Source organism: Lagenorhynchus albirostris, chromosome 14, assembly GCF_949774975.1.
Source record: "Lagenorhynchus albirostris chromosome 14, mLagAlb1.1, whole genome shotgun sequence".
NCBI classification, from domain to species: Eukaryota; Metazoa; Chordata; class Mammalia; order Artiodactyla; family Delphinidae; genus Lagenorhynchus; species Lagenorhynchus albirostris.
In genome coordinates this window covers 54,513,422-54,541,121 of record NC_083108.1, presented here as the reverse complement: position 1 = coordinate 54,541,121, position 27,700 = coordinate 54,513,422, and the positions used below count along the sequence as shown (strand labels likewise).

General features: G+C 41.6%; 1 protein-coding gene across 12 annotated transcripts in view; it reads left to right on the top strand.

Annotated features, from left to right (window-relative positions):
* Positions 1–2,832: 2,832 nt before the first annotated feature.
* The window catches only part of DLGAP1 (DLG associated protein 1), a 320,739-nt gene continuing 295,871 nt past the window's right edge, over positions 2,833–27,700 (top strand). For 5 of the 12 annotated variants that reach the window (XM_060120900.1, XM_060120894.1, XM_060120893.1 and 2 more), the window contains exon 1: positions 8,424–8,516. In XM_060120900.1, the coding sequence (XP_059976883.1) occupies positions 8,424–8,516 (93 nt within the window). Of the gene's footprint in view, positions 3,790–8,423; positions 8,517–8,917; positions 8,993–27,700 lie in introns of those variants that run through there. The other 7 variants (XM_060120896.1, XM_060120895.1, XM_060120892.1 and 4 more) reach the window with 2 other exon arrangements.

Sequence of the window (27,700 nt, the reverse complement as noted above, 5' to 3'; positions counted from 1 at the left end):
AATTGCAGTAAAAATCACACTGTGCATGTTTAACTTACAAAAATGATCATCAGTTACACCATTTAACAAATTTATCATTAATGGCCTTAAAAACCCTCTTTGTTTGCTCTGTGTGTCCTCAGGCAACATCATCTTACATGAAATGCCATTCACAGATTAAAGATAATTACATAAATATTGAATACATGATCTCAAATAATCTTCAACATTTTGGAGTAAATATGTATAATTCATGTTTTCAGCTCTTGCCAGCTCCACATTTAGCAAAAAAAATCCACCCAAGACCTAGATGCTTCAGAAGGAAAGGTTGAAGCATTATTTCATATTATTTTATGTATTGAGATACAGGTAATCATAAAACTTAGTATGTGACCATAATCCAACTGGTTTGCTATTTTTGTCTTTTATTTTTAAGTCTATATTTAAAAGGCAAAAATGTCTTCAATGGGACCTGTTTTATCCAGAGAAACTTTCTCATGCAATGGATTTTTCCACCTAAATTAGTTTGTGCCACAGTTTTGCTGAAAACATGTATTTAATCTTTCTGGATCCCTCTTTGCCACAGCCTACTCTTGGTATCATAACTTCATACAAAGTGGTCCCAAGGTATTTTATGCTAAAATTTCCTTTACATTAGTGTCCTCAGTGGGCAAGTTTCGATTTACAGGTTCTTCCTGAACCACAGGTATCATGAGTCCTGCTTTTCCTTTTTGTCTCTTCAGGTGTCATTTTCTTTCTCTCCTTCAAACAGTTTGTCCTCAGTCTGGACATCCTGTAGTCAGCAGGCCAGGCAAACTCCCAGATTTTAACTCCAAGGCAGGGAGAGCTTTGAGAGGTGAGATATTCATTGGTGGGTCGTGGAGAGGCAGAAGTGGAAGGCTAATGGGTAGCAAAAGGCACATTCACCTGTATGCCTCCTGCCTCACCTTGAAAACCACTGGTCCCTAAAATGCCTGAGAGATGGTCCCTTCCTTCCTTCCTTGGCCCTTCCCTTGTCACACAGTCCTGTTCTCACTCAGTAGATGTGACTTGCACCACAGGATGGACCACCCTGGGAAGTTTTGCATTGATGCGTTAATTCACTGACTAAATGCTTTACTGAGTTCCCACCACCAGCCAAGCACTTTGCTAGCCACTGGATGCGGAAAAACATAGTCTCTACCCTCAAGAAGCCCCTAATTTAGTAGACTAACCAAGTTCAAAAGATTCCAGCGATTAAAACCTCCCATCAGTTTTCCCGAGCAATTAATCCAGAAACTGAGAGACGAGGAGGAGAAAAGGAGCTTCATAAAACATGCTTAGAGATTTTCGTCAGGCGCTCCCACACACAGTATGTCCCATGGAACAGACGAGTCCTGACCCCCCAAAACTCCGTGGTTTTCTTCATTAGGCCACATGTGGGTGTTTCATTCTGTTTTTTTAATTAAACCAGTTATCTCTCCCCATCTGAATATCTGAAATGACGTTTGTGATATGTTTGGAAAGTCACATTGGCTTTTCCGGACAGCTCTCCATATGACAATTTTTGTATTGTGGGAAGTTTTAAAAAAAAAAAATCTGGCTGTCAGGAGAACTGCATTCAACTACTGAAGAACTCTCTCTGTTAGAGTCCAGAGAAAGTACTCTGCCCAGTAGAACAGCAGCCTCTGGTACGAAAGCGCGGGGAAGGCTTGGAATGACCTGATTTCCCACAGGTGGATCTGTAGGGCGCCCTCCTCTCCCTGGCAGACATGACCCTTAGGTTCAGGCCCTTCATGTCCTCAGGAACATTTCAAGAGCCTTTCCTTTGGCCATCTTGCCATCACTTGTAAATATTTACCAGAAACTTTTAAACCAGCAAAAGGAGATGCCCTGTTATTCAAATTAGCCAATTCAAGCTTATTTGTTCTTCATCAGCTCTCAGTTTGTTGACAGGAAGCTCTTCATTCTCTGATGACAGAAATACACGGGCGGATTTTCTCTACAGCTCTGATTTATTTGCCACACCATTAGTTTTTCCAACTCTAATTACCACGGTGGGATTGTTTGCTGTAATTGTTACCACGGAATTCTAATGGGAAAGTATGTGACAGAGGATACAGAGATATATCCTAAAGTTATAAGGTGCCAATAGCCTCTTTTATTTATGTTTTTCACTCACATTTATGGGGTGCTTCCTGTGTGTCTATGTGGCCCACCTGGTACAAGGCAGGGAGATGTAAAGGATGTAATGGTGGCTAAGAGGTAAGCTAGCCTCAGGGAGCTTGAGCTAGCAGGGAAAGCACAAGACAAAGCATTCCAGAGGAGCTGGAGAGTGTGCAGTAGATGCCCTGCGAGCACAGAGGGGAACTAATTCTCTCTGCAGGGGGCGGATCAGCAAAAGCTTCCCAGATTAAGTGAGCCCTTCCGGTCTGCTAGCTTGACGATTAACATACGGTTAAGAATAAAAGGAGAGCAGCAGGGGAAAGATACAGTTATTGGAATCCTGGAGGGAGGGGCAGTTTTTCTCCCAAGTCACTTAAAAATAGTTCAGCATTTCTATACGTTCTTTTCCGGGTTTACTAGTTTTCACCCCTACTGTCTCTCCTATAGGACTGGCATGGGCTTTCCCGGCCTACAGAGGTAACAGGGCTTTTCCAACAATGCATTAAAGCTGCTTTTAGGGAGAGTCATGAGTTCTGCCAGAAAACCAACTCAGTAGCAGACACACGTGGAAAGAGAGCAACATCTACTGACCAAGTGAAGCGTTAACCATTGTCCCCTTCTCCTTCATTCCCCCAGGTCCTTGCGGGAGACGGGTCTGGAACCTAACCACCGGGTGTCCATGACCCCCGTGGTTGCGCCCCATCAGCGATGAAAGGGTTATCGGGCAGCCGCAGCCATCACCACGGAGTCACCTGCGATTCGGCCTGTGACTCGCTGTCGCACCACGCAGACCGCAAGCCATACCTGCTGAGCCCCGTGGAGCACCACCCGGCCGACCACCCCTACTACACTCAGCGTACCTCCTTCCAGGCCGAGTGCGTGGGCCCCTTCAGCGACCCGCTGGCCAGCAGCACCTTCCCGCGCCGGCACTACACCTCGCAGCAGGAGCTGAAGGACGAGTGCGCCCTGGTGCCTCGCACCCTGGCCACCAAGGCCAACCGCATCCCCGCCAACCTCCTGGACCAGTTTGAGAGGCAGCTGCCTCTCAACAGGGATGGCTACCACACATTGCAGTACAAGCGCACGGCCGTGGAGCACCGCAGCGATAGCCCCGGCCGCATCCGCCACCTGGTCCACTCGGTCCAGAAACTCTTCACCAAATCGCACTCCCTGGAGGGGCCGTCCAAGGGCAGCGTCAACGGGGGCAAGGCCAGCCCCGACGAGACGCAGACCGTGAGGTACGGCAAGCGCAGCAAGAGCAAGGAGCGCCGCCCCGAGCCCAAGCCCCGCAACAACGCTTCCCCGGGCTGGTGGAGCTCCGAAGACAACCTCGACGGCGACATGTGCATCTACCACGCCCCCTCGGGCGTGATGACCATGGGCAGGTGCCCCGACCGCTCGGCCTCCCAGTACTTCATGGAGGCCTACAACACCATCAGCGAGCAGGCTGTGAAGGCCTCCCGGAGTAACAACGATGTCAAGTGCACCACCTGTGCCAACCTGCCCGTCACCCTAGACGCGCCGCTGCTGAAGAAGAGCGCCTGGTCCTCCACGCTGACCGTGAGTCGAGCCCGAGAGGTTTACCAGAAAGCCTCGGTTAACATGGACCAGGCCATGGTGAAATCAGAGTCGTGTCAACAGGAACGTTCCTGCCAGTACCTTCAGGTACCATTTATGTGGAGGGATGGATGCTTACGTGTTGTACCTGCTGATTGTGTGGTATTTCCTCCTGGGTCCTAGTCTTGGCTCTACTATGAATTGCCTATATGAACCTGAGCGAATTACTTAGCATTTCTGGGGCGGAGGGCTCCTGTCAGGAAACAAGCCTGCTAGCAACCTCATCCAGTTATCTTGAGATACTAGATATAAAAGTGCTTTGAAAAGCACGCCCACCTAAAGGCAAGAAGTTATTAATGTTTTGTGTTCCTCTTTTGTCTGAAGGATCGTGGGATAGGGAGGAGAGAAAAGGGGAGTTTACACAGAATTTTAAAATAAATCCACCTTTTTACAAAAGTCAACAATGATCTTTGGAATTCTGGAAAGAGTTTAATTAGATCTATTCAGTTTTTTAAAATTATTATTATTATTTTAAATTCTGTCTGAAGCTATTAGTTTGGAAAAATTAACCTACCTCTTCACCACTGCAATTTTCATACCACCACCAACACTAATCACACTCCTACCCAAGTTCCCACCCCCCAGAGCACAGGGAGTCGGGGTGATGCCCTACGCCCTGAGGAGGTGGAGATGGAGACAGTCTGGGGACCTGACAGGCACAGCTCCAGAGACCCAGGGCAACAGAGAAGAGGAGGAAAAGAAGGGGAAGCATCTGCACAATAAAATACAATTAGTGTCAGAATGTAAATCCCACACACGTACAGACCCAAGGCCGCTCCTCCCCTTCCACGGTCTCCTATTTTTCCTACTGTCCTCCAATCCACTTAAAACAGATTTCACCTGGATAATAATATCAGGGGAAGAGTCTTTTTCTTCCCTACCTCCTCCTTCTAGTATTGTCATTTTTCCCAAGACACAACCTTCCATAAGAGGGATCCTCATAGTTTTCCTTTTCAAAGTGTCTTTCTCTGCCCTCCCTTGCTATCCCCATCTTTTTAAAAAAGGTTTCACTGAACTATAAAATCATGACATAATCATTTCCCACTCTTACGAATAAATGCAAGAGAAAAAGTCTTCCACCAAGACATTCATCTTGTTGCTCTCTTTGGATTTCTTCTGACAAAGCTGACTCCCTTGGGAATGCCTCCACCAAGCCCTGAACATATTGCAGTCACTGGACAGTCAATGGCAGTCACTGGACAAGGACAGTGCCAGAGCCCATTCCCAGAGTTCAGAAGAGGCCACTACTGTGTGGATAGTTTTCACAAACAACACAGTACTTCCTACTGAAGGTGGCATCGTTTAATTTACTGTAAGCTTGTTACATGTGTTAATTAAGTCATCAAGAACCACGAACAGAATTTTAGAGCTAAAGGGATCATCGAATCCAACCTTTTCATCCATTTAGCATGTAAAAATCTAGACTCAAAGAAAGGGAAAGGCCTAGTGGGTCATACTGTTAGTATGTGGCAGAGGTAGGGCCAGAACCCAAGTCTCTTACCTTATAGAAAAGACCAATACAAGGGTTACAACTGAAAGCTTTAGCAATTCTTTAAGCACATAAATCTCATCCACTATTGAGAATAAAGTATTTTGATAAAACATCTGTCTTGAAGAAAGGATGTGTAATGAGATAGAAAACCTAGGATACATTTTTGTCTATGAAGGTTTTGTGACTAGCGGCAAAAACAAAACATTCAATTTTTTAAAAAAAACTTGAACTTTAATAAGTAGTGATGAGATTGGATAAGAAATACCTAATTTAAAAGGATACTGTACCTGGATCTAGGACCAGCCTTTGTTAGTCACAAAATGCTTTCATGATACTAGCATAATTGCCTGCTTCCTACCTTAAGTTCATTTTCCTTTCCTTTTTATAACCTTTTTGAAGTTAAAAGCTCAAGTAGTGGTGAAAAGTGGAAGGATAAGGAAAGGAAGAAGGAAAATGATATTAACTGAAAATCTACTATGTACCAGATACTGCAGCAAACATTTTCACATTTGTTATTTCATTTAATCCTCATAATACTCCTGAGAGCTACAGATAATAACTCTCAGTTTTTGCAAGAGAGGAAACCGAGGCTTAGAAATATCGAGTGACGTAATGCTATGTGGCCAGTAAGTTGTAGAACTGAGTTTTAGACTTAGATCTATCTGATGCAAAATAGCTCTTTCCAAAACACCCCAGCACAACTCCGGAATCAAGGACATGAAATGGTGAGCAAGGAGGAAAACAAATCTTTAAAGTAAACGTATTATTATTCAAGTTCTTCAGTAAAATAAGAATGAAAGCTTGAAGATTTAAGTATGGGATTTAGTATAGTAGCATTATTGGATCTCATAAAGATTTGGAAATTCTATTTTCAAATTGTTTGCCTTCTTTTACGCTAGTTTTTTTTTTTAACATCTTTATTGGAGTATAATTGCTTTACAATGTTGTGTTAGTTTCTGCTGTATAACAAAGTGAATCAGCTATACGTATACATATATCCCCATATCCCCTCCCTCTTGCGTCTCCCTCCCACCTCCCTATCCCACCCCTCTAGGTGGTCACAAAGCACCAAGCTGATCTCCCTGTGCTATGAGGCTGCTTCCCACTTAAGCTGGTTGTTTTTAATGAAATATTTGAGGCTTACAGAAAGATATCAAGAAAAAAATAAATACCCACTTATACATCACCCAGCTAGAGAAATAAAACATTAAGTACAATGGATCACACAGGTACCCTCCTCAATCCCATTTCCTTCCCTTCCTCCCGAGAGTAATAGCTAATCTGACTTGATACCAGAAGCACCTTTGTCTTTAATTCTGGAGTTACTGAAAGACTGAAAAAATTGTAATATTTTCTGTTCTTCATTGAGCAATAATTAACTCTAAGACACGCTAGTTCAACACTTGAAATATAAACTGAGCTCCAAGTCATGTCTTCTTTAGCAAATATTGACATTTATTGAGCTCCTATTCTGTGCAAGACTTTCAAACTGAAAAAAAAATCCTGTATTTCAAAGTGGGGACATAGTATGTTTAATAAATAAACTAAATGTAGAGCAGTGTGTGCTTCCCAACCAGTGCGCTGAGATGAAGAGCTCATATAAAGAAAGGGAGGAAGAAGCTGGACATTCACAAGGGGAGAAAGAAGATGGGAAACTCCTAAGAACTGGACGTCCTTCCAGCTCTCTTCTTGCTTTATAGGGAAGGGAGAGCCTATGTCCTGCAGAAGCTCCCCTTAGGAAGATAGGTTTAGCCAGTCCCTGTCAGCTCCTGTAGAATAATTTCATTTATAAGCTCATTCTTAGAAGCAAATTCGGGAACAAATAGGTTCTTTTTTTTTTCCAGTTGTATTGCTTTAATTATCAACTAATATTGAAACTGGATGTACAAATGTGTTTGATTTCAATGTCACAAAGTTTAGTGGACAAAGCATTGAACTTTAAATAAGAGGGTCTATGTTTTAGTTCCTATTTGCCGCTAACTAGTTGGTGATCACTCACTAATGATAGGGCTTAGAACCATCATTTCAGCTCTCCGGGTCTCCTTCTTCTACTATAAAGTAAGGCACTTGGTCGAGAAGGCCTGGGATCTCAGTCCACATCTTCAAACTCCTAAGTTACATATGCAGAGCACTAATTACAGCCATTTTCAAGAGCTGTAAAGCCTGGAGCTACCATTTAATACATGCTTAAAGTAGATGCTTTTCCAATGTTATCTAATTTGCTCTCTGAAACTCTATGAGGTATTTTATAGTTGAAGAAACTGAGATTTAGTAAATTAGATTAAGTCACTTGCCCAAGGATACACAGCTAGTACATGGCAACACAGAGAGTCAAACCTGATTTGTCTGCCTTCAAAGCCTGGATGTCTCCATTTACACCTGATCCCTACCCCTTCCAAATATAAAACAGAGGGAGGAAGCGACATATCCTATATACCTATTATGTTCCAGAAGTCATACAACAGCTCATGTAGTACCCAAAACACCTTTGTAAAATTAGTCTTACTATTTACTCCAATTTTATGGATGACGAAACTGAGGCACAAAAGCTGAAATCATTTGTCCAAGAACTCACGGATAGTCACTGGGAGAGCTAAAACTCGACTGTGGGTCTGAGCCTATAATGTGCTTCAGAAATAGAAATAAATGCATTTTTTTCGTTTTAATATTTGTTTTATTCTGTAGCAAATGCATGCATTCATTTGACCTCCTCTGGGTGCACACAGTTAAGAATGCATGTCCATGAAATGTGACCCATCTCAGATGAGCAATGGAATGGCTGGAATGTCCCAAGTTTAATTTGACTGAGCATAGGTTAATATTCACCAATACTGGAATTCTAAATACTAAAATGTTCTGATCTGCTCTTTGTAGCATTATCACTTAGAAATCATTTCACTTAGGCCATTGCCACGATTATACAGAACATGAGACGTCTGTAGGTATTGGGTCTCCGTCTGACATTGATTTAAAAATAAAATACTGTAGCTTGAAATCACTGCAAGTTCCAGTTAATACAGTCAATTGGTGAGATGTGCTTCCTCACAAGCTGTTTGTAGTTAATTTTAAAAAGACTCCCTTTTTTTTTTTCCAATATTGTTATTTTTAAATGTCAAGAATCAGATGTCTGCTGTTTAGAAGTACTGTACGGCTGCCAGTGACTTTCTGTATCAGGATTTGGAGCAGAGACATGGATTTGAAGACATTGAAAGTGTTTAATTCTCAGTTGAGATGTGGTTGGCTTTTGTATATTTGGAATAGAGCATTTATGGCACACCTCAGGGTAAGTGCTCATCGTTAAGTAAAATAAAATAGGAAGGGGGTCAAAGGAGTCAAGGGAGTTTGGGTTGTTGATTTGTTTTCGCTTTAAGAAAGCAGGATTCTTAGTTCCGTATATGCCTCTTTACGTAAAGTGAGTGTTGAGTGACTGGCATAATAAGCTATTCAGAAGAGCAAGATTTTAGATCTCCAACTGTTAGCCTTAAAAAAAAAAATCCCTTCAAATGCGTGTATTTTGCATTCATCCAGCAGCAGACACAGGAAAAAGGAAACAAAGCTCTTCGGTAAAAGTAGAGAGAGAGAGAGACACAGGGAGAGAGAGGGAGAGAGAGGGAGAGAGAGAGCGCGCGCACAAGACGGACAAGAAAGCAGGCACCCTCAGAGATGCAATTTTAGGAGAGCAAAATGATCGACCTTTTTAAGGCTGAGTGGGTTTCTTCAGTTTGTGTGCAAGTTTCAAGAAATGGAAGGACTGACCAGGTCTGAGTACAACTCTTTTATTACTTTGTATTTGGTGATAGTGTGTTGTTTGTTTAGGTGGGAGGGGTTTTTTGTGTGTGGGGGGGGAGTTTTTGTTATTTTCTTTTTTCTCTAAATAATGGCTAGCACAACTGAAAGGGCTAAAATCTGATGTGTGTACAGATGGTAAGAAAACAGGTAGAGACATCAGATACCTACACATCTGTGTCTGCAAGAGGCTGCATAGAATCTTTAATTGACAGAGGATCTAAGGTGCTGGATGCCATGAGAGGACATTGTGCGTCTTAATGGTTGAAATGCGATCCGTTGTTTTCCATGGCGAGAATCCTGAATGCTTACTGTTCCTTTGCAAAAGTAAAATTTCTGGATGGTTTGCGTTTCTGTGGATTTTCTTGTGGCTTTTTTTCCCCTGTTGGTTAAGTAAGACTCCACAGAAGATCACTGAAGAATCATTCATAACAAGCATGAACCCAGAGATATTTTTTCAATGCAGGTACAACTATTTTTCAAAATTTTGTTCAAAATTATGTCAGCCTTTGCCCAGTGGGGTTTTCTTTCCCCAGCTGAGGTTTTCCTTCCTCTTATTTTAGAACAATTTAAATGATGTTAAATCAGTTTTTAAAAAACTACTTTATGTGAAATGTGAGACAGTGCTGAGCAGTTCTGCTAGTGACTTTGGTTACTGTGACGTTTCCTTGCTGCCTTTTATAAAAAAAAAAAGTTGACCACATTGACGATTTTCTTTAGTTTCAATTTAAATTGCCTTAATAATCCGGCAAAAAGTGTCAAGATTCTTGAATCTCTTTCCTATTTGGCTTGTACAATCTTCTCCCTATTTTTCCCCGATATCTTAGTAGAGATGTCCCTCTTTCTTGATAGAAAAATGAGGTTACTTCTGCCTGATCCTACTTTGAATGTAGCATCAGTGATTCTGGTAATTCTCTCTCTGATTCTCTATAATTCTCTCTGTTACTCAGATCCCAGTACTGGGCAGGGGAGACAATTGGCAAAATATTCTGAGAAAGCAGGGGTCCAGAAAGAGTCAGTGGTAGTAAAAGAAAGATGAAACATCCTTCCTGAAAGTTGTTAAACTTTATTATTCTCGGTCTGCAGTTTCATTATGCTAAAGACATTTTCAGCTATACCAAAAGTTCTTGGTTAGCCACAATCAAAGATTTCATGGCACAGACTTTCAGATCCCACAGAGTCCAATCTACTCATGGAAGGTATAGCATTGCTTAGCACAGAGTAAAAAAGAAAAACCAGCTTTGGATCGCTTAGTGGCCAGTGGACTTTATCTCCTCTTTCTCCATTCTCCTTAGAGGACAGTTTGCTTGGTTGAAAATTAAATACAAGAGCCCAGGGTAAATATTTACCATTCAGTAAAGAAGCATTCACCCATAATCTCTGGTCCATTTGAGATCATGCCTTTACTTGACCTAACACAGACGTGATTTGTGAATGGTAGAACACATTGGTTTGTTGCTTACGGTTTTATAGGGGTCACTAAAATATATATGTAGTATGGCCAGCTGGCTTTGACTCGGTGGTTAGACTAGGTTTTTTACCATTTTAGTTTTAAATTCAAAAGCAACAACCTCTCTTGGTGGACTACTGTGCTCATTGGTGAGTTGAATCATGGAAAAATTCCATCTTTATTGTTCCAAACAGCTGAAATCAGAAACTTCATATGGTTCAAACTGTAGTACCTCTAACAGTCAGATTTTTTTCTGTCATTTGCCAGGATAGCTTGGTAGAGAAAAAAAAACTTGGCCTTTTCAGGTCAAATCAGGTTACTATTACTGAAATCCATAAGGAGTTATAAGACCTTACTATGATTTACGTTACTCATTTGAAACTTTGAATCCGTACGTTTTCCTGTTGGATAAAAATAACATGCATTTGGGACTTCACAACAACGGTTCACTTATCTGCTTCTAAAAACCATCTCGCCTCATCCCCAACCAGCAGGCTGTGTCCCTAGCTGCCATTTGGAACACATTAGGACACAGGGAAAAATCGTTTTACTCAAGTTTTGTAAATGCATATTTAAGTGTTTTAATAAATTCTTGGACAGAAACCACGGTAACGGGGGGGGGGCTTTAATTTTTTTCAGTGAATGATTTATTTTCCTTCAGCCCAATCCTGTTTGTAATTAAAAGGTAAAGATAAAGAGCTAATTACTGTTAAACAATTAGCAAAGGTAAAGGAGGGAATAGAGTGTAAGGAGATGCCCACCAGCTCATTCCTTCACTTGCCGTGACCAATTTCTTACTTATATTGTTTAACACTTTTATTTCTTGGGGAACACTCATATGACCAAGGAATGACCTCTTCTGATTCTCTGATCTTTTAAGTTTAAGAATATAAACGATTATCTTGTAAAAAAAAAAAATTGGTTTTTTCCATCTGTTAAAGGTTAGCAATATTCCCTGCCTTGTTTCCATTTCTAAAATAGACTTCTAATTACACTCACAAAATGGGCTTTCTAGGTAAGTATACCTTTTCTTTCATGTACATTGCCACTCTTCTCTATCAGTTGGAGCTTCTACTCCTTGTTCTCCCAGAATTTGGAAACTTCCTACAAAATTCAGGCTTGTGCTATCACAGAGCTGTCGAGGAAGCAGAGTTATGTGGAGTCTAGAGTTACTGTATGTTGTACGCATGTGTCCAGGTCCATATATACACGCTACATCTGCATAGGCATTCCTGTACCTGTACTTCTAAAATATGCATTTATGCTTATGCTTTCTTTGATATCTGATTCATGACGTAAGATCTATTTCAAACGTACCATTTCACAAAGTCCACGAAAGAAGAATGACTATAAAGTGGGGAAACAGACTTTTCATAGATCCTGCTAAAAAAACACCTTGCCTTGCTTTTAAAGCGATTATTTTAAATCTCAGACCACTAGTATGAACCAGCTGGGGGGGTCCTGCTTCCTTAGTGTAAGGATCAATCCCTTTCATACAAAGAGACATCCGACAACAATGAAAGGAAATGACTTCTGTTCCTCTCATTTTTTTTAACCACTGTTAATTATATACTTGCAGGATTGTCAAACTCCTCGCTGATTTTACTCTCCAAGTCTCTCAAACTTTAAGGTGTGTAATTAAAGAAGCAGGCAGGCTTTATTTTCTGTTTTTCAGAAAAATGATGGTTTCAGCGTTCCTGAACCTCCTCATTGCAAGGCCATCCGCTATACCTTCTCATTCACAAACTCTTCCCTGGAAGGTGGGCGTAGCATCTTTCCACCTACCTATTTCTCACCTAATAATCCCCTTACAGAACAACTGTTTGAGATTATTTAGTCCAACCTACTCTCTCTAAAAGTGGGAAAAATAAACCCTAAGGAAATACCTTGACTGACAAAGGTGAGCCATCTTATCAGTGGCAGGCTGAGACCAGCACACTAACTGCCCAGCTACAGCCCTGTTCTTTTTCCCACTATGTCTTTCACATCTATGAAAACTTTTAAGGCTCTTTTCAAAGACGAACTCATCCTTTCTTACTCCATCCATTTAAGGCAGTGGGGTCAAGGTACAAGGAGGCAGAGAACTGATCTGAAAATGAGATTTGAAGCATGGTTTTGGCTTAAAAGGTTCACAAGAGATGAAGACAGTTGTTAACGAAATAATGACCTTAAGTTCGTAATTCTGGGGTTACAAATGGCAGGGTACGATGTTTAACTTCTAAGTAAAAGAAATGGGTCTGTTTCTCCTGTTATCCCTGTCGATCCCTCCTGCATCCCAATGGTTTTATTATAAGGAAACCCTGCACCGACGGAGGACAAAGTGAGCAAAATTGCTCCAAGTTGGGGTGTGTAATCTCTAGTCATTACACTCAGAGCCCTGGGACTGGATTGTGAGGATGACGTACTTCTTTCTGGCATCTTCCACTATCTTGGCAGCCAGCTCCTCTCACCTCTCACCTCGCTTTCCTAGGATAAAAATTATTAACATAGCTGTAACCATATTTTTCAAAGCAATGTGTGTGTGTGTGTGTGTGTGTGTGTGTGTGTGTGTGTGTGTAATATGTGACACATAGGACATGCTATATTGGGATAATGGGAACAAATATATTAAATCAGCGTAAGTCTAGAAAATGTGAAACAAATAATGCATAGGAGATATCAAGGGCTACAGGTTGATCTCTTGGTTATTGCTTTTGAAATTCAAAAGTGAGAAAATAGAAGATCTAGCTCTAAAGTTGAAAATGCTGTATGAAACGTTATATAGTGGCATCCGTGAGGGTAAAAATTGAGCACAATGATACTACATTCGTCTGCATACGTAGTCACGTATGTGTGTGGCCACTTGCTCTATCATTGAATATTTAGGGCAATAGTTCCTTAACTTTGTGTGTGCAAGAACCACCTTGAGGGTGTCTATAAAATGAGGATTTGTGGCATCGATCCAAGAGATTCTGATTCTGTAGATCTGGGATGAGTCCAGTACAGAGATCAATGTAAGGACCAACTTGAACCTGATGCTAGGGAGCTATCAGACTAGATTCATAACTGTATTTACTGAAGAGGGCAGTAGAGTCTAACAGATGAAAACATTGGCTTTACTATCACTACTGACCTCCCACATGACTTTGGGCTCCCTCTACTTAGTACTTCCATTTCTGTATCCGCAAAATGGGCATAATGATATGACTCTTGTGTTTGTTAAGGTCTCAGAAAAATATTTCATTTCAAATTTGGGAAAGAAGTGAAAACTATAATGTGAAATGTTTTGAGTTACAAATCCTCAGATGTTAGCATGCTTCACTGCTTCTTCACGTGTTTCACATACCACTTTTTCTGTTACATTTTGCTTGATCGAACTTTCGTTACACCAAGGTTAGCCTGAACACATCCAATTCTGGGAAAGGAAAGCAGTCTACCAGTGTCGGATGACAAGTCTTCATCACAATGTAGATTTAAGGCTTCCTCACCCCATGTGCCAACTAAACATGTAAAGCTTTTGTCTCAGATGAAAAGATCACAAAGGGTCAATCTTTCAATAGCTCAGCTTCTGTGGGTCAGGTTTTCCCCCACGGCTCGATATTTGCTAATGGAACACAATTTTTCTGGCCTCCTCAAGCTTTCGTGTGTGTTTAGACAAAACCTGCTTTTGTTTTCAGATCCTAAGTCTGTCAAGACCTGCTGCCTTATTCCAGGCAGCTTTGGGAAGTCCACAGGGCAAGTCTAATTAAGAGCAACAGCTATGGGGCTATCCACTCACCTCCTTTCTTGGGTCTCTGTTGAGTGTTTCTACCAAGGCAGCTTCAATGCGTGGGAGTTCTTCCACTGTTGCTGGCGGATGACAATAGGTCCTTGTCCATCACTCTTTCTCGCTCCTGTCTAAAGTCCCTGATCACTCCTGTTCGTTCTCAGACGCCAGCCCCATCACAGGCCACCTGCTGGCCCCGGCTGTACTGCAGACATCAGTCTGACTGGCGGCCCCCAGCAGTAAATACATACAGAGAGACGCCCCTTTTAAGTCCCTTAAAGGATCCCGACTACTTGTAATCCTTGGATAATTCATTTTTTTTCTTCTTCTTCTTCTTCTCTCCTAACTGGTAGAAGTTCAGCTGGCTTTTCGGTAACTCAGGGGGTGTCAGTGCAAGTAACTGTCATTTGTTTGCAAATGAACTTGAGCTTTCTGAAAATGATTCCCCTGTAAAATCTTCCCCCCGTCACACTCCTCCAGGCTTCTCGTGGATTTGACATTGTTTCCTGTTCTCCCACCTCTTGGAAGTATTTCATGGCACGCTGAGCAGACACTTTTAGTCAAAAACGCCTATAAATAGCTGGTTTTCCTGCTTGCTGCCTTCTCTCTAAGGCTTTCACAAAGGAGGTGAACAAAGCCACTAGAAACAAGAACTCTCTGTGAGGGCTGTGCGGTGACACTTATGAAAAATCCGATCTACAGGCCATCAATTACCGTGTGGGTCCCTTTGCCATATTTGACTTAGGCAATCACTGCCCAGTAAGAGAAACATTTTATTTCACGCCAGCTGATCTCCTGAACTGAACAATCAATCAAAAATGTCTCAGATGAGCTTTCCTGCTTCTTTAAAAACATTTTGACTTTCACGCTGCTTTAAAAAAAAAAAAAATCCCAAAGCCAACAGCTGTTTCTTAGATTCTATTGGTAAATCTAGGTGACCAATTCCTATGGCTATTCTGTGATAGGAAATGTGAAACTACTTCCACGTTCCTCCTCCGAACTGGCCTTGCTTATAGAGAGTTTCACTGTCTGGCCTGTCTTTGCTCTGTCTCCTATGTCACCCATCATCAGCACCCCCAAATCTCCCAGGGTGGTGTCATGGATCTCCCTGGAAGACTGCACTCAGCTAGGCAAGGCCATAATACCAGCCTTCACTGACCTCACTGAAATGACCCTTAGAAATCAGACACATGACATTAATTATACTCGTTCCCTTCCTCCACACCTTACTGAGCAAAGGAGAATTGGGCTTAGCTATTTTATTATATAATTTGGAATTCTATAATTCTCTAATTCTATTATAGAATTTGGAAACTCTCCCAAAACCATGTTTACAGCTGAGGAAACTGAGGCCTGGAGAGATTAACCAGCATTCCCTTGGCTCTTCGGTTGTAGAGAGGGGGGGTGGGTGTCTTCCTCAGTCCTCTCATCCCACCTGTTAGCGGTCCTCTATCATGGAGCATGAGATCGTCATTGATCTTGGTGTTCTGTCTACTCAAGAAGTTCTGCCACCAGCCCTGCTCCCTGCTTTTTCCACTCTAGGCACTGGGTTTAATGTGGTTATGGTTTAGTCTGTTGCTAAGGTTTCTAGAAAGTACATCTCGTTAAGGCTTTCCTCTTTGTGAACTGAACACGCACAGTCAACACAAGTATGGGAAAGAACTTCAAAGGACAGTTAGCTCAGTGCTTTTGACATTTTTAACCATGGAATTCCTTGTTCATATAAAGCAGAATATATTAAACATAAAGCAGTCCCCACTCTGTATTCATGGGTTCTGAAGATGGAAAATATTAGAAAAATAAATAAATTTCAGAAAGTTCCAAAACGGAAGCTTGAATTTGCCTTGTGCCAACAGCTATTTCCGTAGCATTTCCATTGCATTTACAACTATTTTCAGAGCATTTACACTGTATTAGGTATTATAAGTAACCTAGAGATGATTTAAAGTACACGAAGATATGCATAGGTTATATGCAAATACTGCACCATTTCAAAGAAGGGACTTGAGCGTCCCTGGGTACCAAGAGATGACTGCAGTGCTCACACTGAAGCAAGACTAGGAGAATTCAAATCCAAATCCCCTTCCCTCCCATCCACTGCCCTGCATCCAAGTTTCCCTGAAGGGGGGGGCTTCCAAAGCACAGTCTGAAATTTGTTGCCCATTCCTTAAGCGGATCTTAGCTAAGGAAGAGTTTAATGATTGGTGGGGGGGCGGGAGGAGACACAGGGATGGGAGGGACCAGGATGGGGCAGGGGAGGGGAATCCGTATCCACTCTTGATAAACCAACTCTTGACAAGTCAGAAAAATCAGAAAACCCTGATGAAGTCCAGAAGATGTCAGTTAACTGTCCCAAGCTTGGTAAATTTAATTGGCAGCTCTCCCAGGCTGCAGTCCAGCTGCCCTGTCTTCCCTGAAAACGACAACTGATCATGGGTGCCAAGAGTTCCTGGTTGGCTCACAGTATGAAAGCACTTCTTGACTCCAACAGACAAGTTCTTATGTCACCTTCATTCCTTTTCCTCAGCTGTGACCCAGAGAGAGGGACTGACTTTTCTACGAACAGACAGGCCTTTCAGCCCCAGGCCAGTGCTCAGCCCGTACACCATACTGAACACTTCCCCATCTTCATCACACGCTTGATGTACTCACATGGGGTAATGAACGATGGCCATGATCATAGGTCAATGATGAAGGAGAAGAAGGAGAAAAAAGGGAGAAAAAGAAGGACTATAATTTACTGAGAAATTTCAATAGGCCTATGCTTAACTTATATTGTCCCTATTTCTGAAAGTTACTAGGGTAGCGGTTCACACCCTCATTTTATACAAAATGGAGGTAATTAATTTGCCCAAGATTATATTGCTGGTAGGTGACAGAATGGAGATTTAAACCTTGATCCGTCTGATTCCACAACCTGTTCACTTCCCATCGTACCATGCTGCCTCTGCTTGGTAAATATTCCCTCTGATCTTTTCCTGACGAATTGTTTCTCAATGAGAGTTTATTTTAATGACAATTTTTTAAATGATTAACTATAATTAAAAAAACAGATTCTACCTCTATGATTAGGTGTAGTTTGGAAAGTGGCCATGTTAGAAAGTAACATATGAGATTCATTTGCAAAGTCAGATGTCTAATGTAAATTGGAGTAGAACAGTATCGTTCCATATAACTGGAAAATTACATCTCAGCCTATGAAAGAACCATCACTCAAAGGTGTTGTGCTTATTCTCTTTTCAATGAGAAACAATACAGTTTATCCCTTGAGACTGCCAACCTGATTGTAGTTATAACGTTATTAAAACACCATAAGGTTATGTCCCAATTAGAACTGTCTGCCCATTTAATATCCTTTGCTTGTATTAATTTGGGGATGTTTTCTTCTACAAGAATTAACTTCGCTGAAACGGCGAGGAAGGAAACGAGGAATCCCCAAACCCAATTTCTCTATAACAGTGTGACTTTATACTTTTGTCCTATGGGGATACCAGATAGTTATCTCCAAGGCATGTTTTGAGCCAGAATTCTGCTGGGTGCGTGAGCTCCACACATCCCAAATTGTTAACTAAATATTTGGGGAGTTCACAAACTTTACTATTCGTTAAAATTATCACAGGTCCAAAGGAAAAGATATGTTTCCCTAAAGGTCAACCTTTAGAATGCTTCTTAATTACTTATATAACTGAATCAAGTAAGCCATGTAATTAATACCCAGTGCAGAGGACACTTGTGTATCAGTTGAAGGTGGCCGGGGGCTACAGATATCCAATAAATAGTGCTGTTAGGGAATATTAGCAGAGTTTAAACTAAATTTCTATAATAGATCATACAGAACACTCAGGCTTTTGAAATCCATCAGGATAAAAGGTACCATACTCAGTTATGAATCTGGAAGGCGTGGAGAACTTAATATCCTACTTTTCAGCTCATGTTGGACTTTTCCTCATGTACATGTCTCTCATCACTGAGAATTCAGTGTTCTAGCAAGCCCTTATTTAATGCCCTCCCCCTTTGCTTAAGCCCAGATGAAGTTCGTTTAAAGTAATGGATACAGTCTTAATGTTTCCACAGCCTTCACTTTCTCTTGGTTCAATATTTTATAAAATATCCCCATGCATAAGAAGGAAATGTTAATTATTCACTTCACAGGGACAGGTAAGTAACTAAGAAATGAAAGAACTCACTAAAATTAAACAAGGCCAATTTCATCTCATTGATGTTTTTGAACACTGTACTTCTCAGAGTCAACCAGCGATGATTTCACCCAACTGTCATAATATGTAGTCTCTTCGCGTTACCTACATCGTGAACGTATAATGAAAAATTCTGTTAAATCATTTACGAGGACAGCCTTCTCAACATCTTTCACTCAACCAAGATTTATTTAGCACCTGTTTGACCCACACTGAACTCTGGGAGAGGTGACTGCATAAACGTGGGAAAGGGAAAGACCAGTGTGGGGAAAGGCAACCAGGCTTCCCGCCCCGGAGGCAGTGGGGCTGCCCAGGCCCTGAGAATAAATCTGCTCAGACAGCAAACCTGCTGTGGGGAAACCATCCTAGCGTCCACGTAGCATCGTGTGCTCGTCCAGCAGCAGGCTGGTAGGATGGGACCACCACACTGTGCCCCCAGAGAACTGAGATGCCGCTGGGGCACCCATAGTTCACAGGCACGAGAAGAGCAGAGGGACAGCAAATCGGGAGAGAACCCCAGGGAATAACAGATGGGTTTATCACACCAAAACCCAACTGTATCCCCAGCTCATACCCCTGAGGGGGCAACTGTTAGGTAGGAAGATATTTCCTAACAAAGCCATCGGATCCCAGGCAAGGTGAAGACCTTCTCGTTATTAAAAATATGTAACGAGAGGCTGGCTGAACATGTCAGGGACAGAGCGAAGGAAATTTCCCTATTTGGGGAAATGAGGGCAGGTGGCCCCCAGGGTTCCTTTCAAATCAGATAGTCTCAGCACACAGTGCTGTGCAATATGGTAGCCACCAGCCACGTGTGGCTATTTCAATTTACATTAATTAAAGTGAAATAAAAGGAAAGATTCAGCCCCTCGGTCACCATAGCCACATTTCTAGTACTCAGTAGTCACATGTGACTGGCGTTTACCATATTGAACAACAAAGATATAAAACCTGCCCGTCACTACAGAAAGTTCTATTGGACTGCGTGGTTCTAGCTGTTTCTTGTCTATTTTAATATATTGAGTTCTACTAGATTTGGGCTTTGCCCCAAGAAGGTAACATCGTGTTGTGATGTCCCAGCGCTTAGAGGTGTCAGAACCAGGTGGCGCCCGGGTGAGAGCTGCCGTGGGAATGCCTGTTTTCCGCCACCTACTCACGACAATGGCATCAAATAAACCACTTCACCACTCATATCTTCTAGTTCTTCCTTTAGAAAAATATCTTGCCGAGTTATTGTGAAGAGTAAATTCTTTAAAGTACCTAGTGTTCAAAAAGCACAACTAATTTTTGACTAGAAACACAAGAACTAGCCTGGGACTTTGCCCAGATTCTCACCCACCATTTATCAGGACTTGCCATGCCCGGGGCCTTGCTCTGGGCGCAGAACGCGCAGTGTTTCCCTGGATCTTCCCATCCGCCCTGGCGCTGGCCCCTCCAAGGAGCCTGCTCAGCTCCCACTCTGCCTTTTGTACCTGGCTGACCATGAGCTGCCCAGGCAGTACCCAGCACAGCACTTCCATTCACACTCTGAGCTTTGGGCCGAAGCTCTCGCTCGGACGGTAACCCTCACGTGTGATTCTCATTTATGAAAGAGGGCTGCCAAAATGTTCTCCTACTCACAGTGATTTGTAAATTACAACGTTGTGGCACCTCTGGGAGCTGCCGCTGGGTGCCAGTGGATTCAGAAGTTGGCGATGCATGGTATTATCTGCTACAGCCAGCCGCACGGCTGGTGCCAATCAGACGGGCCCCCCTCCCCCTGACAACAGGTACCGTTTGCACGTTACCTGAGGCACTCCCGCATCCCTCACCTTCTCCTGCCTTTGACCAAACGGCAAGAGCTTTCTAGAGAGGCCCTTGGAGTATTCACTACGGGTTATTTGGGGGCAGTGTTTACTTCAGCCCTATTCACTGAGAAGAGTGGGCACCTTCCCGCTGCCCATGAAAAAAATCAATGTACCAATGGATGGGTGTCAATGAGAGACTTAGCACACCATTCTGAGTTGGAAATAAGAGTCACCTGCTTAGATAAGAGGCAGTAATCTCATGGAATAATAACCAGCACGTACGTTGTAGTCTTCTGTTTTAACGTAACCGGTATTACCAAAAACTTGCCGTCTGGCCACATTTGTTTACTTTCCAAACGTCAAAAGCCGTATTTTCTCACATTGTTCTCTGAAACCAAGTGTTCTTTGGCCAACATTGAGGCCTAGAAAGAGATTGCTTCAGCCCCACAAGCCAGAAAAATGCCATTGGTGGCAGGCCAGTTGGAAAGCTTGCTTTCCAGAATAGGCCTTTCTAGAAAAGCTTACAAGCCAGGGCTCCCTAATACAGACCCTCAGAGGAAGAGGGTTTCCAGGCCTGGAGCATCTCGGGAAGGTTACTTATGGTGCCGGGGCTGCCCAGAAGCAGAAGTGACGAGCTTGCACATCTGACTGACTTTGGAAGTAACCCTACCTTGAGAAGACCGTTGGATGGGGTGGAGGAGAACTCAGATGCAGGAAGGCAGGGCACACCCATTCACCTAATTCAGTGCTCCTAGCCTGCGACTGTGGACAGATAGGACATGTAGTCCCCAAGAATGGACTCTAGGGGGTCGTGAACTCCTGAATTTAACAATTGAGGAGGGGGTTGTTTGTGTTCATCCTGTTCTGGAGAAGAGTCCTTAGCTTTTAGCATGTCCCCAAAAGACTTAAAGGGCTACTAACAAGTTTAAATTATGATATCCTTAAAATTAGGTAGCTTTTCCCCCAGATGATCCAGCAATCCCACTCCTGGGCATATATCTGGAGAAAAACGTAATTCAAAAAGACACACACACCCCAATGTTCACAGCAGCACTGTTTACAATAGCCAAGACATGGAAGCAACCTAAATGTCCATCCACAGATGAATGGATAAAGAAGATGTGGTACATATATACGATGGAATATTACTCAGCCATAAAAAAAGAATGAAATAATGCCATTTGCGGCAATATGGATGGACCCTAGAGATGATCATACTAAGTGAAGTCAGACAGAGAAAGACAAACATCATATGATACCACTTATATGTGGAATCTAAAAAAAGGATACAAATGAACTTATTTATAAAACAGAAATAGACTCACAGAGATAGAAAGAAAACTTATGGTTACCAAAGGGGACAGGGAGAGAGGGATAAATTAAGAGTTTGGGATTAAAATATACACACTACCATATGTAAAATTGATAACCAACAAGGACCTAGTGTATAGCACAGGGAACTAATACTCCATATCTTGTAATAACCTATAGTGGAAGACAATGTAAAAAAAAGACTAGATAGATATAACTGAATCACTTTACTGTACACCTGAAACTAACACAACATTGTAAACCAACTATATTTCAAGAAAAAAAATTTTTAATTAGCTTTTTCCTTAAAAAGTTGAAGTTGATGACTTTCCTTCTTCCTTGTAACATCTCATTAGAAAAGCCTTTTGGGTTACAACCTTAGAATACTTTGAGGAATGGGGAATTTTTCAAGAATTATTATTGTGGGTGCCTGTTACCTGAAATAGATAGATCCTGTGTTGGAACTTGGAGATCCTGTTACAAAGTAAAGTGTGTGATAGGATTTATCGTAAAGGAGCTCTTCCTGAGTGATCAATTCAGGTAACAAAAAGTGAGGTTCTGCTGTGTACAAGAGCTGAAGCTGAGATGAGAGGGGAATTCAAAGATTTGTAAAATAGCTCATACTCTTAGAGAGTTTGTAGTCTAGTGGGACACTGGGTGGTTAGATAAGTAGAATACAAGGCAAAGTAAGAAGCAGTATGAAGATACCTGAACAAGGAATATGGAGGTTGATAGGAAGAAAAATTCCAACCTGGGGTTTAGGAAAGGGAGGATAAAGAAGAAACGTTTCCCCATTTGAAACACTATGTCTCTGAAGCTTTGGTATCATTTCTTTGGAAGCACATTGGTAGGGATTTCTCTTAGCTTTTGCCCATTTTTACTAATCTCTCAGTAATTTATCTCTGTATCTCCCATGCCTGACTTAGTGCCTAACAAACACCATTTATGTATGTATGGAAGGATGGATGGACAGATGGGTGATGGATAGGTGGGTGGATAGGTGAGTAGGTGGATGGATGGATGAATTAATAGGCAAGTGGGTGGGTGGGTGAGTGGATTGATGGATGGATGGATCACAGGCAGGAGAGAGGAAAGGCACAGAGAGAGGGAGAGAAGAAGAAATAGAATTCACAACATCATAGTAGTTATTTCACCAGCCAGCTCAGTTCAGAGTCTTGTGGGAGAGGAGTTTAGAAAGGTCAACATCTCCATGGATCAGAAGTCTGGGCACAGTCTAGCTCAGCTGAGTGGCGTGCTCAAGGCCTTCCAAGGCTGAAATGAAGATATCAGCTGGGCTGGGCTCTCATCTGCAGGCTCTGGGGAAGATTCTACTTCCAAATGAATTTAGGCAGATAGCGGAATTCAGTTCCCCACGGCTGTACAACTGAGGTCCTTGCATCTGCAAGCCACCAAACGTCGTATCAAACCTCTGATCGTGCTTTGAATCCCTCTGACTCTCTCTGCCACATCTCTCTGACTTTCTCTTCTGCCCTCAGCCAGGAGAAAACTCTTCTTTTACTTTTTAATTTTATTTTATTATGGTAACATAGACATAACACCCCTCTTCTTTTAAGGGCTCCTGTGATTACAGTGGGTCCCCCCAGATTAATCCAGTATAATCGACTTATTTTAAGATCACCGATCAGTAACGTTACTGACATCCGCAAAGTCCCTTTTGCCATGAACCAGAACATATTCACGGGTGTGACAGCAGGGGTTAGAGATCATGGGAGTCAAAATTATGTCTACCATAATAGTTAACAACAGAGTGCATATAAATGGTAAATTGGCGAGGAGGGCACTTTTAGTGACAGTCATGCCATTCAAAGGCATGCAGTCAGTTTTAGGAAGATAAAGTACAGCTTTGGATCCAGACAGCTGTGTTCAAACCCTGTGTTTTACAGATTAGGCAACTTTGAGTGAGTTATTTAACCTCTCTCTGCCATGGGCTCCTCCTTTGTAATATGGTGGTAATAACAATTCCTATCATGTAAGGGTCTTGAGAGGATTAAATGGGTGAATGTAATATAAAAGATGTAGAACAACGCTTGGAAAGGGAGCATTATATATTATGTAATGCCTCAAGAAATGCTATGATTATTACTATTAAGTGTGAAAACATGGCGGTACCAACATGAACTGAAACAAGGCAGATTTAAGAGACATTGCAGAAGTTACCGTTAGAGGACACAATTTCATTTAGTCAGGCTTTTGAGGAAGTGAAATCCTACAGCATCTGTACTCGTTTCCTATTGCTGCTATAACAAGTAACTGCAAATCTAATGATTTAAACACAAATTTATTATCTTACAGCTCTGGGGATCAGAAGTCTGAAATGGGTCTCACTGAGCTAAAATCATATCAGCAGGGCTGTGTCCCTTCTGGAGGCTCTAGGGGAAAATGCATTTTCTTGCCAACTTTCCAGCTTCTAGAGGCTGCCTGTATTCCTTGACGCCTGGCTCCGCCTTCATCTTCGGAGCCGGCAATCACATCACGCTAATCTCTGCTTCTGTGGTCACGTCGTCTTCTCTGACTTTCCTGCCTCCCTCTTTCACTTACAAAGACCCCTGTAATCACATTGGGTTCATCTGGACAATCCAGGATAATCTCCCATCTCAAAATCATTAACTTAATCACCTCTGCAAAGTCCCTTTTGCCATGTAAGGTAACACTGTCACAGTTTCCCTGGCTTAAAACGTGGGCATCTTTGGCGAGCCATTATGCCACCTGCCACAGAATCTACCACCTCATCTGTGATATGTTTTTTGAACCTAATCATTTTTGAAACTTTGTATGAAAAGTGTGTGAAATCATCTGCCCAGAGCATATCAGCTAAATGAGATCAATGTACGCATTCAGTGGTCCTGGAGACTTCTTTCACGCGGAGATGGACTAAAAGGGCATCAATTTCTGTGTTTGTTAGATTATTTTAAACTATTTGACTATTTAGACTATTTAAACTATGTTAGTCTATTTTAAGCCATTTTAAACTATTTTAAACTATTGGGTCTAGATTCCTCTTTGTCTATGTGTTATATATTTGCTGCTTTTTTAAAATTTAGAATGTTTAATATTCACTTAAACTTACACTAAAATGCCAATGCTTCATATCACTTGAAGACATCTTTCCAATATCTATATGTAAATACATACATTTTACACATTTGCAATTAACATGTTGCATGTATTTTTGCCTTTTTTTGTACATAATATAATTTGTAAATCAAATACTTGTGAGCATTAACTACATGTCAGGTACTCTGTTAAAGACTGGGCATACAAAGTTGAAAAATACAACTTCTACACTCAAGGATTTCTTACCATAGTGGGAGAGAGGAGGGATGCTGATGGTAAGAATTTTTTTTTTTAATTTTTATTGGAGTATAATTGCTTTACAATGTTGTGTTAGTTTCTGCTGTACCATGAAGTGAATCAGCTATATGTATGCATATATCCCCTCCCTCCTGGATCTCCTTCCCACCCCACCCCCCATCCCACCCATCTAGGTCATCACAGAGCACCGAGCTGAGCTCTCTGTGCTATACAGCAGGTTCCCACTAGCTAGCTACTTTACACATGGTAGTGTGTCTATGTCAAACCTAATCTCCCAGTTCATCCCACCCTCCCCTTCCCCCCCACGTCCACATGTCCATTCTCTACATCTACGTCTCTATTCCTGCCCTACAAATAGGTTCATCTGTACCATTTTTCGAAAAATTGGATGCATGTCAGTATCTCCAATTGAGATAGGTAATCTGGGAGAAAAGATAAGTTGGGATGGAAAAGATGATATAGTTCTAGACATCTTGAATCTGATGTGTCTATAGAATATCCAGTTGAAGGTGTCCCATAAGCAAGCTTTCACTTATCTGAATATTATTTAGAAGGATATTACAATAATTCAGACAAGAGATGATTGTGGTTCAGACTAAGCTAGAAGCAATAAAGATGGAGAGAAGTAAATGTAGCTTTCTACCATATCTTTAAGGTGCCAGGTTGGTCAAAGGTCCTCAGGTGAGGAAGACAGAAAAGTGAAGGCAGCTGAATTTATGAGTCTGGAGTTCAGGAAGCTGTCAGGGCTGGAGAAAGATTAGCTGGGAGTTATCACGTAGAAGGTAGAGGAAAGTTTGAGTGAATGAGATCACATTGGGACATGTATGTTAGAAGGTGAGGCAGCACAGACCAGTTTCCTAGGTTACACAGATATTTAAACACAGACAGGTAGCAAAGGAAAACCATGCTAATGGGTCAGCAAGATCAAAACAGCGTGGAAGTAAAGGGAGATCAGGATTTCAAGAAATAGGAAAAGTTGAACAAGGTCAACTACCAAAGAGGGATCGAGTCAGACCTGGAATGAAAAGTCTATCAATGAATCTGGCAATTAAGAAGTAACTATTTAATTTGCCAGTAGTTTCATAATTATCATAACGTATCATTTTGTGTATATACATTGTATGCATATATATGCTTATCATTTTAATAAATGCTTATTATTTTTAATGTCTAGCATTTTAATAAAAATATTGTGGCTATTAAAGTATGCTAACACACCATGGTGAGAATACTGATTTCTCAATTATTTCGCATTTGAATTTTTTTTTACATTTTTCACCATTATGAATAATGCCTTAAACGTCTTTTTCAATAAAATGTGGACCGTTTTTTCTGGTTAGTATTCCCAAATATTATGCACTCGTCTTACATTCAAAAAAAAAGAAGTTCAAGTAAATCTTAGTATCTTCAAATAATTTTAAAATTCTGATTTTGAATAATTATTCTGCAGACTTGTTTACCCTTTCCGTTGTTTTCAGATGGAGACAGTCACAAACATTTGGACTATGGTCTAGCATGGAACGCACACTTCCAAAGCCAGTATTTCCTCAGTATATTACATCCTGAAGTCCTCTATTGATGCAGCATTATAGTGAATGATCTCCAGAGGAATCTGTTTCCTTTCTCTACATTACAAACCATTTAACACCCATGAGTAATAGGTTTCTTCACTTGCAAAGGACTAAAGTAATTTCCCATTTATTAGCTATTTTTGTTGACCTCACTTCACTAGAGATCCTCAATCTAAGTTTTATTTTAGCAATCACAATTCTCTCGTCTAATTAACAAAAAAATTGGGCCATTGCCTCAGTGGCCTGCATTCAACCCTATTTTGACTGGCGATTTTCTAATAATATCTCATGCTCCTTTCCACCCCTGTACTTGCAACAGTAGTTTCTGTTCCATTGAGTTCATTCTCTTTGCCCCCATTCTGCTCTGTTTGATTTTCTTTCCCCCTCACATTTCTTTTTTCTTTTCCTGTATTTACTTAGTAACCTATCCAAATCTTTCACTGTTACAAATGCCTCACGAAGCATGCAATTACTTAATCAGTAGAAATTCCTGGATTCGCTGGGCCAATGGGAATGCCAGATGGTAAGGCTTTTTGCACGTCATCAAATGGCCTCTAGAAAGGGTCCCTGAATTTTCACCCCAGAAGCAGTTTCCATTCTTGACACCCTTCTTAGAAGATTCTTCTCTATCGTGAGTCCAAGCCCACCTCTCTTTCTTTAACTTGGATGTAGAGCTATGTGAAATAAATCAAATTTTTCTTCTACAAGGCAGTCCTTCAAATGTTTGATTAAAACTATTGTTCGCTTCCCTGGTGGCGTGGTGGTTGAGAGTCCGCCTGCCAATGCAGGGGACACGGGTTCGTGCCCCGATCCAGGAGGATCCCACATGCCGCGGAGCGGCTGGGCCCGTGAGCCATGGCCGCTGAGCCTGCATGTCCGGAGCCTGTGCTCCGCAACAGGAGAGGTCACAACAGTGAGAGGCCCGCGTACCGCAAAAAAAAAAAAAGAAAACTATTGGTCGCCCATAAGTCTTCATTTTTCTATCTTCAGAATACCTAGTTCCTTCAGCAATTCTCTGAGAATAGGACATCAAGCTCTTTTAGCTGACAACAGACAAATTGTATTTTGTTCCAAGAAAAGCAGCATCTCTCTTAACTTATGATATTATTTTGTGAACAATATTTCAGTTGAATTTGGACTTCACAGCACCCTTTGAAAATCTTTGGATACGAATACCCTACTTCTATCAAGGTACCAGCTCGTCTGGCAGCCATGCCAACCTGTCTTATACTCAGATAAAAACTGTGAGCCATTCATTCACATGAAATCATTTTGACATGTTTGTCTT